General features: G+C 39.1%; 1 protein-coding gene across 2 annotated transcripts in view; it reads left to right on the top strand.

Moving 5' to 3' along the window:
- The window catches only part of LOC124803034 (probable phospholipid-transporting ATPase IIB), a 189,156-nt gene that overhangs the window by 56,963 nt on the left and 112,371 nt on the right, over positions 1-19,822 (top strand). For both annotated transcript variants that reach the window (XM_047264146.1, XM_047264147.1), the window contains 5 exons: positions 1,561-1,803; positions 4,504-4,692; positions 4,800-4,921; positions 5,014-5,236; positions 15,629-15,958. In XM_047264146.1, the coding sequence (XP_047120102.1) occupies positions 1,561-1,803; positions 4,504-4,692; positions 4,800-4,921; positions 5,014-5,236; positions 15,629-15,958 (1,107 nt within the window). The remainder of the gene's footprint in view (positions 1-1,560; positions 1,804-4,503; positions 4,693-4,799; positions 4,922-5,013; positions 5,237-15,628; positions 15,959-19,822) is intronic.

Below are 19,822 nucleotides of genomic sequence, written 5' to 3'. Positions count from 1 at the left end.
AACTTTGTTCTTGTCAGTGTTTTGGCAGTGACCATTCACCCTGGTGCACTGTTGATTGGTAGTCATACCGCCATAAAAAAGCTGTATGGTGTTTGCAGCAGAGTTTGTATATGACATGGCTGCTTTCACAAGTGTCCTAACCTCTGATGGATAGGATAAGGTTGTGACAGGACTGGAGTAGGGAGTGCAAGTTGGTGAATGGGCAGGTCCTGCACATGGGTCTTGAATATGATCCTTGTGGCAAGGGTTTGGGGTTGGTAATGGGATGTAATGATGGAGTAGGATTTTTTGTGGGCTGGATGGGTGACAGAACACCACTTACAGAGGGATGGAAAGATTCCTGGACAGAATGTGCCTCATTTCACAACGTGTTGATAGTCAAAGCCCTGACAAGGGATAGGTTCAGCTCTTCCATTCCAGGGCAGTAGTGTGACTAGGACGCACTCCTTTGCTGCTGATTTTGTAGGTGGTGTGAGGATTGAGGGTGTAGGAGCATATGGCACAGGAAATCTATTTGACGATTAGGTCTGGGCTATACTGCTTGTCTGTGAAGGCCTCTGTGAGGTGCTGGGTAGGGAGTTCTCATCACTACAGGTCTACTGATGGCAAGGCTGTATGGGATGGATTGTTTGATGTGAAAGGGATGACAGCAGCCGAAATGCAGGTGCTGTTGATGATTTGTGGCTTTGATGTAGACAGAGGTATGGATGGAGCCATCATAGAGTTGGAGGTCAACGTCCAGGAAGGTGGCACACTGAGTTGAGTAGGACAAGCTGAAACAAATGGGAGAGAAAGTGTTGAGGTTGTGAAGGATTGGGGGTACATTATCTTGATCATGTATCCAGATCATGAAGATACTTGAATGAAACTGAACAAGACTAGGGGTTGGGAGTTTTGGGAGGCCAGGAAAGTTTCCTCTAGATAGCCCATAAACAGGTTGGCTTAGGAGGATGCCCTGCAGGTGCTGATGGCTGTGGCATGGATTTGTGTGAATACTTTACCTTCAAAGGAAAAGTAGTAGTGTGTCAAGATACAGCTGGTAAGGCATATAAAGAATGAGGTAGTTAGTTTTGTGTCTGCAAGATATTAGAAGAGGCAGTGTTAGAGAGCAGCAAGGCCGTGGGCATGAGGGATGTTGGTGTACATGGAAATGGTGCCAAGAGTGATGAGTAAGGATCCAGGAGGTAAAGAGGGAGAGGGGAGTGTGTGCAGAAAGGGGTTAGTGTCTTTGATGTGGGAGGCTGTCGCCTTTTGTGTCGCTGTTCCCCATTGGCCATGACACGAGTGCTTCACATGATACCTAGCCTGTGCACTTTCCACCTGTCCCTCACAAACTTCTAGTAGGCAAAACTGGCTGCCACCCTCCAAACTGCTTGTTACCCCCTTGCCTCCCTGTGAGACACTAATCACGTACGTCAACTTCTGTTCCTGCCTCCCACCTTCTCTCTCTCTCTTTTGTGTGCGTGTATGAGAGAGAGATTTGTTAACTCCAAAATAAATTTATGACTTTTTTTGTGTGATTGTACGTTTTTCTAATGTTCTAAAATGGTTTGTTTTTAGATTGTTGTTGAAAAAGATCAAAGAGTTCCAGCTGACCTGGTTTTATTGCGAACAACAGAACGGTCAGGTGCGTGCTTTGTTCGCACTGACCAGTTGGATGGTGAGACGGATTGGAAGTTGCGACTTGCAGTGCCTGCCACTCAGAAACTCGATTCAGATTTTCAGTTGTTTGATATAAAGGCATCACTTTTTGTGGAAAAACCACAGAGAGACATTCATAGCTTTATTGGGACCTTCACAAGGGTAAGAAATTCTCTCTCATGTTATATAAGTTTAATATTTTAAGCCTTGTAGAAAATAATGCTCTGTTTTATGAATAAGTGTTGTCAGTGCATCTGTTCTATTTTATGTTATTTGGATGATGGAAAATTCACTGACTAAAGTCAGTGCAGTGGGTTCATTCATTGTTGTTGTTGTCTTCAGTTCGAAGAATGGTTTGACGCAGCTCTCCATGTCTATTCTGTATAAGTCTCTTCATCTCTGAATAATTAGTGTAATGTGCATCCATTTTAACCTGCTTACTATATATTTATGCCTGGGTCTCCCTCCCTCCCTCCTTCCCCCCTTCCCCCCTCCCACCCTCCCTCACTCACTCACTCATTCACACACCTACCTTTTGATGCCTCAGAACGTGACCTCTCAACAGATTCCTCCTTTTAGTGAAGTTGTGCTATAATATATATAATTTGATTCAGTACCTCATTATTAGTTATTTCAGCTGCCAACATAATTTTCATCATTCTTGTGTAGCACCACATTTCAAAAACTTCTCTTCTTACATGAACTACTTATTGTCCATGTTTCACTCCCATACAAGGCTACACTCTGGACAGATTCCTTCAGAAAAGTGTACCTAAAACTTAAATTAGATGTTAAGAATTTTTTGAAGTGCTTTCCTTCATTTAGCCAATCTACATTTTATATTTTCCTAATTCAGCCATCGTCAGTTATTTCGTTGTCTAAATAGTAAAACTCATCTACAAATTTTTGTGTTTCATTTCCTAATCTAATTCTGTCAGCATCACCTAATTTTGACTGCTTTCCATTATCTTTGTTTCACTTTTGTTGATGCTCATCTTATAACCTCCTTTCTAGACACTATCCATTCTGTTCAAATGCTTTTCCAAATCCTTTATTTTGTTACTACTGCCATCAGTGTGCGTATTCCAACCAACATTGTCAAAAGGTCTCTCTAAATCGAAAAATGCTAGAAACATAGGTTTATCTGTCTTTAACCTGTCTTCTTAAATAAGTGTTGCCTCATGTGTTACTACACTTTTCCAGAACCTGAACTGATCTTCCAAAGGGCAGTTTCTATCAAGTTTTTCTACCCTTCTGTAAATAATTTATGTCAATATTTTGCATTGGCTCGTCTATGAAAACCTATAACTCTGAAGTTGATGTTGTCCACATAGTGTATCAAAACTTAAAGAATGGATGCTCTAAAGAGACAAAATCAAGGCATTTGTTTGAATTGACAAATTGTATGACAGTGATTGCAAGTAGTTCCTCGTTGAATGCCATGAAAAATCACTTAGCTAGTCTTGTTCTGTGTAGTAACAAAAATCCCACCCTTTTCACCATTGACGTGCACGAGCCTGTGCTTGCTTTGAATTTTGTAATGTATCCAGTAGGAAAATTTCTCTTTATCCCCAGTGTCTTCATTTGGATAATTTTTTGAGTATTTGCAAGCCTCAATTGCGTATTTCTCATTGTGTTGTTCTGAACAACCCGCTGTTCCAATTCATGAAGTCTTCCCTGATTTGGTCTGCTGGAACTTGTTTGTTTAAAACTGGCGATTTTTAATTCATTCTTCATCTGGTGGCACCAATGAACATTCGCTTCTGTTGTATCAAATTTTCTTCTTGCTGCAGAGTTATTTGTGGCCTCCACTTTATGAACAGCCATTAACATAAAATTAGTGTTGTGTTGTCTGTGTGAACTGATTGTAATCTGCAAACACGTATACTCACATTTCCGAACAGTCATGGAGTGATTTGCATCCATTATCAATCTTTATAATGTGCTGTTCTTACAGCATTAAATAAATTGACTGACAACAGTATGTGATCCCAATGCTGAATCTGCAGAAATTGCACCACTTCAGGTCAACAGCGTGCTTCATTCATTTCTTGTTGAAATGTATACCATTCCTGAGTATTTGTTCATTTGTAGAATCAGATCAATTCAGACTACTTTTAGGTTTAGATGAATTGCAGTTAAAACATGGAAGATGTTCATCAGAAGCCAGGTATGAAGGATGCATTCCCATGGTTGGCAGCCTGAAGGATTTTGCTGCTCATAGCAACTACCTTCCCCACATCCGTCCATGCTGCTGGTGTCATTGCTTCCCATCACACTCCTCAGAATTCATCAAATTAAATGTGTACGTGATCTTAACTACCACAGCTTCATTTGTGAATGTAATACAACCACCATTTTAAACTATTACACAATGTAAAAACATTGCCCGTAGCAACCAAATATGTATCTGTCACTTTAAGATGATGTCACATATTTCGAATGACAAATTTGGCGAAAACCTTTTATTGTAGTGAGGTAGATCTGTCTCTAGTGTATGTGACTTGCTGCAGTTAATCAGCTCTCTGCTTGCAGAATGTGCTACACAAAGGGTTTTGATTATTTGCAGTATGGATTTTATAACATGTTGCCAGTGTTGATGATGTCAGTGTGTATTCTGTAATATATATACGTGTATTACTCACTAATTATACTGTTCTAGATTATGTCGTGTTCTTTTTTCCTTCTCCTGTGTGTGAAGAGTCTATTCTTGAAACTATGCTGCTGACTTTTGATACATTCTATTGAATAGCAAAATATTTAAGAGATAGTAGCTTCAACTCGATAATTAACTACAGGTTAGGATACATTGCAGATCCATTGATTGATTTCAGTTTTATTAGTAGCTGCTATTTGTTTTAGCATGATGGCTTTGGCAGTGAAGACAGTTTGGATGTGGAGAATACATTATGGGCAAATTGTGTTGTTGCATCTGGTTCTGCTCTTGGAGTTGTTATTTACACAGGGTCAGAAACACGCAGTGTAATGAACAACTCGCAGCCTCGTAGCAAAGTTGGACTTCTTGATATGGAAATCAATCAGTTGACAAAGGTGAAATAACTTTTCATATCTTATTCTGAATGTGCCACATACAACTTGTACTTGTTGACATGCATTTGGGGAAAAAAAATTGTTTTTTTTTTTTTTTATATTTCAAGGTGCTTTTCTGCGCTGTGATTGGTCTGGCATTAGTTATGATGTGCCTGAAAGGATTCAGTGGCCCTTGGTACCGTTATATGTTCCGTTTTGTTCTTCTCTTCTCATACATAATTCCAATAAGGTATTATTGTTAAGATTTTTTATTATTCTGTTCTACTTCAAGTGTTTTCTACCAAACTCTACTGCTTTACTGCTACTTCTCTTCCCCAACAGCTTACGTGTGAACTTGGACATGGGAAAAGCTTTTTACTCTTGGTCAATACAGCGTGATGGTGAGATATCTGGTACTGTTGTGAGATCCACAACAATCCCCGAAGAACTGGGAAGGATATCATATCTTCTTAGTGATAAAACTGGTACATTGACACAAAATGAGATGGTATTTAAAAAACTACACTTGGGAACAGTTTCATACGGCACAGAAACATTTGATGAGGTAATTATATGATATAGTCTGAATACAATAAGGAATAAAAATCGATGCATGCTAGAGTAAAGATTAAACAGGTTATCTGGCTCATCACTTCCAGTATATATATGAATTACCCCATTCAAATGGTGAGTATAGCATTAATGGAGAGTGATTTTCCCCAGTTAATGTAATTACGAAATATGATGCTCTTTCACTCATAATGATGTGCGATAGATGGGCCCATTTAAGACTGAATTGTTCAAAAATTTATATTTTGCAATATATACTTTTATTTGAGTAATCCAAAGAATGATCACTGGGGCTTGCATCTGTTTCCTCCACAGTCTCTTGTAAATATGAATGTTGGTTTTTGGCATATGGAATGCAAATCAATTTTCACTATATGGAATTTTGGAAGAAAGAAAACAAGCTAATATGAAACACAGAGAAGGAATGTGGTGATGGATAGACAAAGAATTGAAATCATAGGAAAAGACAAGTAACACTGCTAGTCCATAACAGAGAAATAAGTTGAACAAAAGGCACTGACAGTAATCAGTGGTACAATGAAAGAGGTTATTTCCAGACACATGTAATGTGTAATAGGAATATGTCATGAATGGGTAGCAAAAGTGGCAACAAAAGTTTTGATGATTGTGAAACAATAACTCAGACACACTTGGTGGTGTATTAGGCCCTCAATTGTTGACGACTCAGCTACTTCTGTTACCGTAGTCGTCATGAAAGCAGTTACATACAGGATTGTGCAAACAGTCTGTTGGCCACGTAATGCCTGCCAGAATAGAAATGACGCCCATCGCCCATGGTTGGGCCAAGGAGGATAACGGTGGTGGGGACCCAGCAGGACTGAGTAACCCTAGCTGCAGATGAGGACTAGATTCTACCGGTGGGACCTGTGTGGCATCCATTCAGGCTGCTGCTGAGTGGTTGTAGAATGCGGAATGTTGTTGTTTGCTGGCACCCACTTTCAGTGACATTTACATATATAATTAAGAATGTTATCAATATTATGAGAAGAAAAGTTGCTACTCACCATATAGTGGAGATGCTGAGTTGCAGATAGGCACAAGAAGTCTCACACACAAATGCAACTCTCACACACGACTGCAGTCATGCCTGTGTGTGTGTGTGTGTGTGTGTGTGTGTGTGTGTGTGTGTGTATTGTTGACGAAGGCCTTAATGGCTGAAAGCTTTAGTTGTGAGAGTCTTTTTGTTGTGCCTATTTGCGACTCAGCATCTCCACTATATACTGAGTAGCAACTTTCCTTCTCACAATATTGTTACATTTCATCCGGGATTTTCCATTTTTTGATGTAAGAATGTTATCAGTGCTGCTTACAGTTTGCATCCTGAAAGTTTCAGGTCAAACATGTTTAAATGATTGTACGAGCTACTGAGTTGAATCATTGGAGGAAGGGTAAGAAGGGCTGGGAAGATGGTGAATGTCACTAAGAGCATAGAAACTATTGAAAGTGTAGGATCTTAACTGCAACTGTTGTCAGTAATGCCGACCCTTTTCAGTCTTTCACTGATGAAAATGTGTGTTGAGAGAGAAGTTTTTATACCGTCCGAAACTGCAAACATTTATATAATGCGGAGAAATGGGAGATTGCATTGACAGTGACCAACTACATGCAGAATAAGAGTGGGTCAGCAGAATATATGTGGAGGTGGTCTCAGGTACCTTGGGATAGTGGCCAGGATGCAAATCATTGCCATTGTGTTACCCGAGAGGAGATGCAGATCTTACGACTGTCATAATTACCTCATCATCTAGGTTTATCACATGTCATTATACTGTTTTGTATTGGATATGCTCCAAAGGTGCCTGTGGATGATGGCAAAGACCTCTATCAAAAGTACCTTTAGGATTATTACCTAATCATTGCCAATGAAATAAGAAGGTAGTCTGTAACATCTGACTTTGACATAACAGTTAACTAAGAAAACTAGTGACTGTAAGTTTTGGGTACTTGTGAATGTACATTTAAATACTGATGGTTCCAGTCTTAGTAGTATACTGCAGATAGTGTGGAATGGTGATAAGATTATCTACGTGCGGTGTACATTCCAGGAGTTCCTCACAGTTCCGTGCAATTAGAGCCACAGGTCTGACAGAAAACAGACCCTCAATTGGAATCAATAACTTGATGTTGCTTTTGACACTCATGGTAAGCCTCGAATCTTCGAACAACTCCTAAATCTGAAATGCTGAAACAGCCTGCAGCTGTCATCAAGTACCCAAGTACTATAGCCAGCAGTCATACAGCAACCTGTTCCCTTTCCTTGCATTTACAAGGGTGGCTGATAAGTCTGGTAAATTTTCAAGAAAGAATGGAACATTTTTGTTGTGCCGTCTTGAATGAGGGGGTTAATTATTGCAAGGAGTGTATATAAAATTTCAACAATGTGCAGCTTGTGGTTTGTGTTGTCGCCTGTCTGAATTGGTCAGTTTGTTGAGTGCAGTTGAAACTGAGAAAACCGAATTTTGTGCTGTTCTCAAACATTTTCATATGAAGGGTCGGACTGCTGCACCAATCAGATGGCCAGTGTAAAGGCCGAAACTGGTTATCATTTTTAAATAAATGATGATTTGCATACTTGACTGTTTCATGACTGCAACTATCACTTCCACATCTGATGAAAATTTCTTCCCAGCAAGATAAAGTTCCAAGTTAGGCAATGAGGAGAAGTTAATTGGGACTAAGTATAGTGAATAGGATGGATGAGGAACCAATTCAAAACACAATTCATGCACTTTCTTCATTTCTATCGCAAATGTGTGGGATGGTGCATTATCCAGATGAAAGTGGGCTTTTTTTTCTTCCAACGTTGGTCTTTTTTCCAGCCAATGCAAATTTCAAATGATCCAGCAATGAAGCATAATTGGGTCCAGTTACTGTTCTGCCTTTTTTCAAGTAATCTATGAGGATTAATCCTTGGGAATCCCAAAAAAACAGTTGTCACTTCCTTGCCAGCTGACAAAATGGTCTTTTCCTTATTTGGTGCACTTTCACCAGCCTTTGTCCATTGTTTTGACAGCCATTTTGACTCTGCTGTGTAATGATGGAGCCAGGTTACATCAATATTCACAAACAGGCACAAAAGTCTTGCAGATTGTGATTAAATATAGCCCGACAGTGTGTTGAAATGTTGTGCCAGATGAGCTTTTGGTCGAGTGTGGGCAGTCGCAGCACCCACATCGCACACAGCTTCTTCACAGCCAATTCGCTGTGCAGGATATTACAGTCACTCAATTGTGATGCCTACAGTGTCAGCAATCTTGTAAATTTTTGTTCAGCAGTCTTGCATTACCATATCATGCACTTTGTCAATTGTTTCCTTTGTGGTGACCACAACTGGAAAGCTGCAAAGCACTTAGTCTTCAGGGCTTGTCCGACCATGTTGAAATACATTAATTCAAAAGTAAATAGTCTTCAATGATTGTGCATGGTTGCATGAACTTCATACAATTCTGTTTAGATTATCTACGTGCGGTGTACATTCCAGGAGTTCCTCACAGTTCCGTGCAATTAGAGCCACAGGTCTGACAGAAAACAGACCCTCAATTGGAATCAATAACTTGATGTTGCTTTTGACACTCATGGTAAGCCTCGAATCTTCGAACAACTCCTAAATCTGAAATGCTGAAACAGCCTGCAGCTGTCATCAAGTACCCAAGTACTATAGCCAGCAGTCATACAGCAACCTGTTCCCTTTCCTTGCATTTACAAGGATGGCTGATAAGTCTGGTAAATTTTCAAGAAAGAATGGAACATTTTTGTTGTGCCGTCTTGAATGAGGGGGTTAATTATTGCAAGGAGTGTATATAAAATTTCAACAATGTGCAGCTTGTGGTTTGTGTTGTCGCCTGTCTGAATTGGTCAGTTTGTTGAGTGCAGTTGAAACTGAGAAAACCGAATTTTGTGCTGTTCTCAAACATTTTCATATGAAGGGTCGGACTGCTGCACCAATCAGATGGCCAGTGTAAAGGCCGAAACTGGTTATCATTTTTAAATAAATGATGATTTGCATACTTGACTGTTTCATTAAGTGATAAAATCTAAACAGAATTGTATGAAGTTCATGCAACCATGCACAATCATTGAAGACTATTTACTTTTGAATTAATGTATTTCAACATGGTCGGACAAGCCCTGAAGACTAAGTGCTTTGCAGCTTTCCAGTTGTGGTCACCACAAAGGAAACAATTGACAAAGTGCATGATATGGTAATGCAAGACTGCTGAACAAAAATTTACAAGATTGCTGACACTGTAGGCATCACAATTGAGTGACTGTAATATCCTGCACAGCGAATTGGCTGTGAAGAAGCTGTGTGCGATGTGGGTGCTGCGACTGCCCACACTCGACCAAAAGCTCATCTGGCACAACATTTCAACACACTGTCGGGCTATATTTAATCACAATCTGCAAGACTTTTGTGCCTGTTTGTGAATATTGATGTAACCTGGCTCCATCATTACACAGCAGAGTCAAAATGGCTGTCAAAACAATGGACAAAGGCTGGTGAAAGTGCACCAAATAAGGAAAAGACCATTTTGTCAGCTGGCAAGGAAGTGACAACTGTTTTTTTGGGATTCCCAAGGATTAATCCTCATAGATTACTTGAAAAAAGGCAGAACAGTAACTGGACCCAATTATGCTTCATTGCTGGATCATTTGAAATTTGCATTGGCTGGAAAAAAGACCAACGTTGGAAGAAAAAAAAGCCCACTTTCATCTGGATAATGCACCATCCCACACATTTGCGATAGAAATGAAGAAAGTGCATGAATTGTGTTTTGAATTGGTTCCTCATCCATCCTATTCACTATACTTAGTCCCAATTAACTTCTCCTCATTGCCTAACTTGGAACTTTATCTTGCTGGGAAGAAATTTTCATCAGATGTGGAAGTGATAGTTGCAGTCAACGAATATTTTACAGAGTTTGACAGACTATATTTTTCCGATGGTATGAAAAAGCTAGAAGATTGCTGGACCAAGTGTGTATCCCTTAAAGGAGATGATTTCAAGAAGGAAAGTGAGTTTTTTATGAAACAAATTTTTTTTCTTGTTTTATTACCAGGCTTATTAAACCACCGTCACACTTTTAGCCTTGGAAGCTTGAATGCTGAATAGTTGCCATTCATTTTCCAAAATGCTAAAAATACTGCATACCCCATGGTAAAGCCCCCCCCCCCCCCCCCTCCACAAACTACCGTATGAATGCTCATGGTCGTGTTTATTATTGTTGGCTCCGTACTATGTGTGTGTGTCCATGTTTGTATACGTGCATGCACAAGTTTGTTTCTTTTTTAATTTGATGTTCTATTTCTTTTTTCTGCAGTTGGCACATAACAGTGAGCGACATTTTGTCATTGAAGGTGATTATAAAAGTAAATGAAAGCTATAGTGTGTGCAATTGGTAGGTAGCATACTACTGACAGGAAACAAATGCTTCATTTACTTAACACCTTTATCCAATATTAGGAATAATTGTCAGTTTGATATCATTCCCTCCCCCTCTCCCATTGAAAAAATTCAAAAGTTTCGTAACAGATAATCCTTAAAAGGTGATGAACAATCCTGTTTTCAACATTCAACAAATGTAATTACTAGTACATTATGTTTGCATCAAACATTATTAATTAATATTTACTAACCTTACTTGAATTATTAGATAAAAGTTCTGAAATGAATAGATTTGTTTAGATCTTGAGTTGTACGGAAGTAATATGTAGCATTTCTGAACAATATTAAGGTCTGATAGGGGAGGTACCTCCCCCCATGAACCATGGACCTTGCTGTTGGTGGGGAGGCTTGCGTGCCTCAACGATACAGATAGCTGTACCGTAGGTGCAACCACGACGGAGGGGTATCTGTTGAGAAGCCAGACAAACGTGTGGTTCCTGAAGAGGGGCAGCAGCCTTTTCAGTAGTTGCAGGGGCAACAGTCTGGATGATTGACTGATCTGGCCTTGTAACACTAACCAAAACGGCCTTGCTGTTGTGGTACTGCGAACGGCTGAAAGCAAGGAGAAACTAGAGCCGTAATATTTCCCGAGGGCATGCAGCTTTACTGTATGGTTAAATGATGATGGCATCCTCTTGGGTAAAATATTCCGGAGGTAAAATAGTCCCCCATTCGGATCTCCAGGCAGGGACTACTAAAGAGGACGTCGTTATCAGGAGAAAGAAAACTGGCATTCTACAGATCGGAGCGTGGAATGTCAGATCCCTTAATCGAGCAGGTAGGTTAGAAAATTTAAAAAGGGAAATGGATAGGTTAAAGTTAGATATAGTGGGAAACAAAAAGGAAACAAAAGAAAAATTCGGAGTAGGTATTAAAATTCATGGAGAAGAAGTAAAAACTTTGAGGTTCGCTGATGACATTGTAATTCTGTCAGAGACAGCAAAGGACTTGGAAGAGCAGTTGAACGGAATGGACAATGTCTTGAAAGGAGGATATAAGATGAACATCAACAAAAGCAAAATGAGGATAATGGAATGTAGTCAAATTAAGTCGGGTGATGCTGAGGGAATTAGATTAGGAAATGAGACACTTAAAGTAGTAAAGGAGTTTTGCTATTTAGGGAGTAAAATAACCGATGATGGTCGAAGTAGGGAGGATATAAAATGTAGACTGGCAATGGCAAGGAAAGCGTTTCTCAAGAAGAGAAATTTGTTAACATCGAGTATAGATTTAAGTGTCAGGAAGTCGTTTCTGAAAGTATTTATATGGAGTGTAGCCATGTATGGAAGTGAAACATGGACGATAACTAGTTTGGACAAGAAGAGAATAGAAGCTTTCGAAATGTGGTGCTACAGAAGAATGCTGAAGATAAGGTGGGTAGATCATGTAACTAATGAGGAGGTATTGAATAGGGTGGGAGAGAAGAGAAGTTTGTGGCACAACTTGGCTAGAAGAAGGGATCGGTTGGTAGGACATGTTTTGAGGCATCGAGGGATCACAAATTTAGCATTGGAGGGCACCGTGGAGGGTAAAAATCGTAGAGGGAGACCAAGAGATGAATACACTAAGCAGATTCAGAAGGATGTAGGTTGCAGTAGGTACTGGGAGATGAAGAAGCTTGCACAGGATAGAGTAGCATGGAGAGCTGCATCAGACCAGTCTCAGGACTGAAGACCACAACAACAACATAGTGGGAATTAGTGAAGTTCGGTGGCAGGAGGAACAAGACTTTTGGTCAGGTGAATACAGGGTTATAAATACAAAATCAAATGGCGGTAATGCAGGAGTAGGTTTAGTAATGAATAAAAAAATAGGAGTACGGGTAAGCTACTATAAACAGCATAGTGAATGCATTATTGTGGCCAAGATAGACACGAAGCCCATGCCTACTACAGTAGTACAAGTTTATATGCCAACTAGCTCTGCAGATGACGAAGAAATTGAAGAAATGTATGATGAGATAAAAGAAATTATTCAGGTAGTGAAGGGAGACGAAAATTTAATAGTCATGGGGGACTGGAATTTGATAGTAGGAAAAAGGAGAGAAGGAAAAGTAGTAGGTGAGTATGGAATGGGGGTAAGGAATGAAAGAGGAAGCCGCCTGGTAGAATTTTGCACAGAGCACAACATAATCACAGCTAACACTTGGTTTAAGAATCATGAAAGCAGGTTATGTATGTGGAAGAGACCTGGAGACACTGGAAGGTTTCAGATAGATCATATAATGGGAAGACAGAGATTTAGGAACCAGGTTTTAAATTTTAAGACTTTTCCAGGGGCAGATGTGGACTCTGACCACAATCTGTTGGTTATGAACTGTAGATTAAAACTGAAGAAATTGCAAAAAGGTGGGAATTTAAGGATATGGGACCTGGATAAACTGACTAAACCAGAGTTTCAGGGACGGCATAAGGGAACAATTGACAGGAATGGGGGAAAAAAATACAGTAGAAGAAGAATGGGTAACTCTGAGGGATGAAGTAGTGAAGGCAGCAGAGGATCAAGTAGGTAAAAAGACGAGGGCTAGTAGAAATCCTTGGGTAACAGAAGAAATGTTGATTTTAATTGATGAAAGGAGAAAATATAAAAATGCAGTAAATGAAGCAGGCAAAAAGGAATACAAACGTCTCAAAAATGAGATCGACAGGAAGTGCAAAATGGCTAAGCAGGCATGGCTAGGGGACAAATTGTAAGGATGTAGAGGCTTATCTCACTAGGGGTAAGATAGATACAGCCAACAGGAAAATTAAAGAGACCTTTGGAGAAAAGAGAGCCACTTGTATGAATATCAAGAGCTCAGATGGAAACCCAGTTCTAAGCAAAGAGGGGAAAACAGAAAGGTGGAAGGAGTATATAGAGGGTCTATACAAGGGCGATGTACTTGAGGACAATATTATGGAAATGGAAGAGGATGTAGATGAAGATGAAATGGGAGATACGATACTGTGTGAAGAGTTTGACAGAGCACTGAAAGACCTGAGCCGAAACAAGGCCCCGGGAGTAGACAACATTCCATTAGAACTACTGACGGCCTTGGGAGAGCCAGTCCTGACAAAACTACCATCTGGTGAGCAAGATGTACGAGACAGTCAAAATACCCTCAGACTTCAAGAAGAATATAATAATTCCAATCCCAAAGAAAGCAGGTGTTGACAGATGTGAAAATTACCGAACTATCAGTTTAATAAGCCACAGCTGGAAAATACTAACGCGAATTATTTACAGGCAAATGGAAAGACTGGTAGAAGCCGACCTCGGGGAAGATCAGTTTGGATTCCGTAGAAATGTTGGAACACGTGAGGCAATACTGACCTTACGACTTATCGTAGAAGAAAGATTAAGGAAAGGCAAACCTAGCATTTGTAGACTTAGAGAAAACTTTTGACTATGTTGACTGGAATACTCTCTTTCAAATTCTAAAGGTGGCAGGGGTAAAATACACTCAACGAAAGGCTATTTACAATTTGTACAGAAACCACATGGCAGTTGTAAGAGTTGAGGGGCATGAAAGGGAAGCAGTGGTTGGGAAGGGAGTGAGACGGAGTTGTAGCCTCTCCCCGATGTTATTCAATCTGTATATTGAGCAAGCAATAAAGGAAACAAAAGAAAAATTCGGAGTAGGAATTAAAATCTATGGAGAAGAAATAAAAGCTTTGAGGTTTGCTGATGACATTTTAATTCTGTCAGAGACAGCAAAGGATCTGGAGGAGCAGTTGAACGGAATCAACAGTCTTCAAAGGAGGATATAAGATGAACATCAACAAAAGCAAAAAAAGGGATAATAGAATGTAGTATAATTAATTGGGTGATGCTGAGGAATTAGATTAGGAAATGAGACACTTAAAGTAGTAAAGGAGTTTTACTATTTGGGGAGCAAAATAACTGATGATGGTCGAAGTAGAGAGGATATAAAATGCAGACTGGCAATGGCAAGGAAATCGTTTCTGAAGAAGAGAAATTTGTTAACATCGAGTATAGATTTAAGTGTCAGGAAGTCGTTTCTGAAAGTATTTGTATGGAGTGTAGCCATGTATGGAAGTGGACAATAAATAGTTTGGACAAGAAGAGAATAGAAGCTTTCGAAATGTGGTGCTACAGAAGAATGCTGAAGATTAGGTGGATAGATCACATAACTAATGAGGAGGTATTGAATAGGATTGGGGAGAAGAGAAGTTTGTGGCACAACTTGACTAGAAGAAGGGATCGGTTGGTAGGACATGTCCTGAGGCATCAAGGGAACACAAATTTAGCATTGGAGGGCAGTGTGGAGGTTAAAAATCGTAGAGGGAGACCAAGAGATGAATATACTAAACAGATTGAGAAGGATGTAGGTTGCAGTAGGTACTGCGAGATGAAGGAGCTTGCACAGGATAGATTAGCATGGAGAGCTGCATCAAACCAGGCTCAGGACTGAAGACCACAACAACAACAACAACAGGGGAGGTATTATTCTACCAAAGACAGTGTCCCTGCCCAGTTGGAAAATCATGTGATGGAATAAAACATGCTTAGTTGAGAAAACATTTGATATGATTATGATTAAATGAGATTGTTGTTTATTACATGGTAGTCAGCTCATACACTTCATTGTTGACTTCATTGCTACAAAACATAGACTTGCCAAAGAGTGTTTTCAGAGTTTTATTTTGCTGGCTAATCAGGATGTGTTCTGTTTCATTGATTTTTATGTGCATTTATGTTCTTGTCTGTTACATATATCGAAGTAAGTTCATGTGTTTAATTTCATAGATGAATGTGTTGACAATGTGTGTTATGCATAAATAAGATATGGACACTCATGACATCATTTAACACCCTGATTTGTACAACCACATGCATATGTATCTCTTTTGTGTATTCATATGATTCTTGACTTTCTTTATTAAACATTATATTATTTGTCATGTCCACCAATTTCAGGTGGCATCACACTTGAAAACAGCATATTCCCAGCATCAGCAGTCAGATGGCCCTTCTCCAACTCGTGAAGTGCTGCTAATGCCGCTAGGTACATCTGGATCGGTTTCTGGAACAAAAGTGCGACGCTCGGAGGTGACTCGGGTGCAGGAAGCAGTCAAGGCTGTGGCACTCTGCCATAACGTGACACCTGTGTGGGAGGAAGAACCAGAAGCAGTAGCTGGTAGCTCACTGGAAAGCCCTGTATCAGTTGAGAGTCAGACAGAAGCAGATCAGCATTATTGGCAGAAGAATCAGCAGAGTTGTGTGTACCAGGCCTCTAGCCCAGATGAGGTAAAAGGAAATGAACTATTGAAGCATCTTAAGTTGTAGTACACTGTGGCTCACAAACAGTTGGAAGTTGCTCCTCATTGTATTTTATTAAGTCGTGGGGAGAAACAATTGTCTAGAATATTTCTATCTTTACAGAAATGTTACTTGGTTGTGACTATAAGGTTTCATGAGTGTAACTTGCCAAGAAAGCCTACTGTGCTTGATAATTCATATTTGACACAAGTTTCCGGTACTAGTGTTGTCTTATGGCGTATTCAGACGTTTAACAACTTAACTTCATTAGAGACTGTTAGCAAAGTATTGTATGTGTATTGCATATTGAACACAAAAATATCTTAATAGGTGCATGGGATATCAATTTTGTACATACTTATTTTTAAAAGGAACTGAATTTTACATGAGATGTACGTTCTTCCAGTGGATCTTGGCCAGTAACAATCAGGTATGCATGTCATGAGCCAAGGGATTTCGAGCTTGAGGCCGGCAAAAACTGTATTTAGAACATTGCAAATGCCCTCAGGTGTTTCAGTTTTCTTTGTAAGACATGATGGAGGAACATTGTGTGCATGTTGAAGACTGGGGAACTTTACCTGTTTTGTGGACAGATACATACTGCTTTTCCATTTTATTTACTAAAAGGAGAAGAAAGAAGATTAACTTCATAGTCATGAATGTGCTCAAGGGAAGCTCTAATTAGTGAGCAACTTCTGGGAAGTCTGTTGCCTCCCATTTAGACTTGCCATGCATACAGGGCTCTGTTTTGATTTGATTCTTTCATTTACGTAGATTCTCATTATACTAATGTTTTCAGACAATTTCTGCAGGTTAGGAGAGTAACACCATCTACTTAAAAACAAAAGGAAACAGCCTTTTTATGTGACACGTCAGAAGTAACTATAGTGTAATACAGAAAATAGAAAGTTTCTGAGAATAGTTTTCCTTGTTGTCAAACGGGAAGCGCTACCACCTGTTTACATACATAAAGTTGTACAAAATATAGTAGGAATCATGAAATCAGCTGATTAGTTAATAGTCGGACAGTCCAAATGTGTAAGAATCAAGAAAGTTGGGAGAGTTTCTGTGTTTGGTAGGAGTGATAGACAGGCCATATGTAGAGCTGATTAACAGATCTGAACCTTTTATTCAGACCCTTGTAAGTAAGTCTGATGTTAAAACTGAAGACAACAGTCAGAAAGCTAAAATATTAAATTCCACATATAAAAACAGAATATTACTGTACCACATTCAATTTGTGCATAGGTCCACAGGTGAGTGATACTTAACACTTAGATAGGAACATCATTTTACAGTGCATTCTTGTGAATGTCTGCCTTGGAGGTGGGTAGGGAGTTTTAATGTCTGCCTGCGAGGCGAATATTACCTTTTTCTGATGTATATTAAGACATTGTTGAACACTGGGATATATCTGAAAATTTAAAATTGAATTAAATACATGTTGAAACTCAGATTTTAATTTAATCAAACAATGGAAAATCTAGGATGGAATGTAACAATACTAGAGAAGGAAAGTTGCTACTCACCATATAGCGGAGATGCCGAACCGTGATAGGCACAATAAAAAGATTCACACACTCATAGCTTTCAGCCATTAAGGCCTTTGTCAGGAGTAGACACACACACACACACACACACACACACACACACACACACGCAAGCACAACTTGCACACACATCTGCAGTCTCAGAAAGCTAAAACTACACTCTCTGAGACTGCAGATGTGTGTTCAAGTTGTGCTTGTGTATATGTGTGTGTGTGTGTGTGTGTGTGTGTGTGTGTGTCTACTGCTGACAAAGGCCTTAATGGCCAAAAGCTATGAGTGTGTGATTCTTTTTATTGTGTCTATCGCGGCTCAGCATCTCCGCTATATAAAGATTTTAATTTTTTATTCAATTTCAGAAGGAAAATCCATCAGTCTCAAACAAAGTTTTGTCACTCATGTATAATATTTTAGCTATACAGAAATAATGAACAGTTATTTGGATAGTTCTGAGATAAATTAACAGAGGAATTTGGAACACGTAGCAAACTTGAAGGGTCACATTCCACGTTCGTAGTATCTGGCACATTATGATCAGAATTGAGATTGCTCTTTTATTTTCAGCTTGTTCATGCTGATTTTAGTAATAATAGTTGTAGTCTCTTCATATAAAATATTCTCAACCAGTTCGTTTTCGGATATTTTGGCCGGTGTAGTGGCCTACCATTGACAGATCGCTTTCATCAGGAATATGTAAATCGCTGTAGAGTCAGGGTCTTCAGAAAAATTCTCCTCCAGCATATGCATAATTCATCTGTTTCTGTTAGAGACATTTGCAGGTATTTTTCCAGCCATTACACTTTAAACAAACGGCATGAGTTAGGAACCAATAGATGCTAGGAATTCCTTGTTGACTGTAATTAATGAAGAGTTGTAAAAAGAGAACCTGCCTAACTTTATAAACTATCAAATAACCAAGAAACAATAGCAAAATGAAAGAGTCACAATAAATCAAATCAAAATTTATAGATCGTAAAGTACATGCCTAGATATAGAAAACATTTCAAACAAGTAATATTGTAATTTATAAAGAAAGAGAACCATGCTAAAAAGAACTGAAACTGCACTTAAATATAAGTAATTTGGTAGCTGTGATTTTATTAACAAAGTTATTCACTCCAAATTCCTTTAAACAAACTCACTATAGCATAAATTAACCTTTATTGTAATAAGGTAATTAGAAATGTCATGTAAAAGAACTTAAAGAAATAATTGGATTATCTGCCTGTGAGGCACAATAGTGCGAGTTCATGAACATCAGTCTGTGGGTGGGTGAATTTTTGCTCTTACCTGAAACATCTGCCCGTGAAGTGGTGTGGGTCTGGAATGGAAACAAGTTTTGTTCAATAAATTGGCATGACGATGCATAAGACCTTCACTGCAATATGACGAAATACCAAATGAGACTCTTGTAACTTGCTACAACCATAGGGCTATTTTCAGTGCCTGTAGAGGAAAAAATGTAAACCATATCTGTCTCTCTGATGGATGTTCCGTTCTAAGTGTTAAATAGAGGATACCAGTAATGAAAACCAATTAAGACTTACAGAAAATGAAGGCACTATACCCCAGTGGAATTTGTGTTGGATGTTATGCTTAATACACCATGAATCCTAGAAAATACATATCTGCCTTATGTACAGGGTGCTCTGAAATAGACTGAAAAGCTTGCAAGGATGTTGATGGGTAGGATCTGCTGAGAAATAATGATGAAGAAAAAGTTTGATATGTCATGCTGTTTACTAGTTAATTAGCATTGAAGTTAGCCAATTAGGCCATTGCACATGCAATTTCAAGTGACCCACCAGATGCAATTAGTATCGGTTGTTCTAATTGCATAAATCGGTTGTTCTAATTGCATAAATGATAGCACTCGAGACTGCTCAGCCTTTGGCTTGGTTTCGATCCTTCTTACTGTCCCATGTCCAATTTTTGTATTGCTATCTTGTTCACTTTTGGAATGCAAACGAAGAATGTGTGGTGACACTGTCTCTGGCAGGCTGCTTGAATTTGCATGCACAACAGCTATCTTCACTGCTAATTAACACAGAAACAGCACAGTATATATATTTATTTATTTTTTTATTTTTATTTTTTTCCCCTCTCTCTCTCTCTCTCTCTCTCTCTCTCTCTCTCTCTCTCTCTCTCTTAACAGTTATTTCTCAGCACAACCTACACTGCAACACCCTTATAAACTATTCATACTGATTCTGACCACCCTATATATACAGTGAAACTCTGCTTTTACACTTTTCAAATGAGTTGAAAAAAGTGGTGTAGAATGTGGGAAATAATGTCTTAAGCA

Source organism: Schistocerca piceifrons, chromosome 6 (genome assembly GCF_021461385.2).
Source record: "Schistocerca piceifrons isolate TAMUIC-IGC-003096 chromosome 6, iqSchPice1.1, whole genome shotgun sequence".
NCBI classification, from domain to species: Eukaryota; Metazoa; Arthropoda; class Insecta; order Orthoptera; family Acrididae; genus Schistocerca; species Schistocerca piceifrons.
Note: the sequence above shows the minus strand (reverse complement) of the source record. Positions and strands in the feature narration are given on the sequence as shown.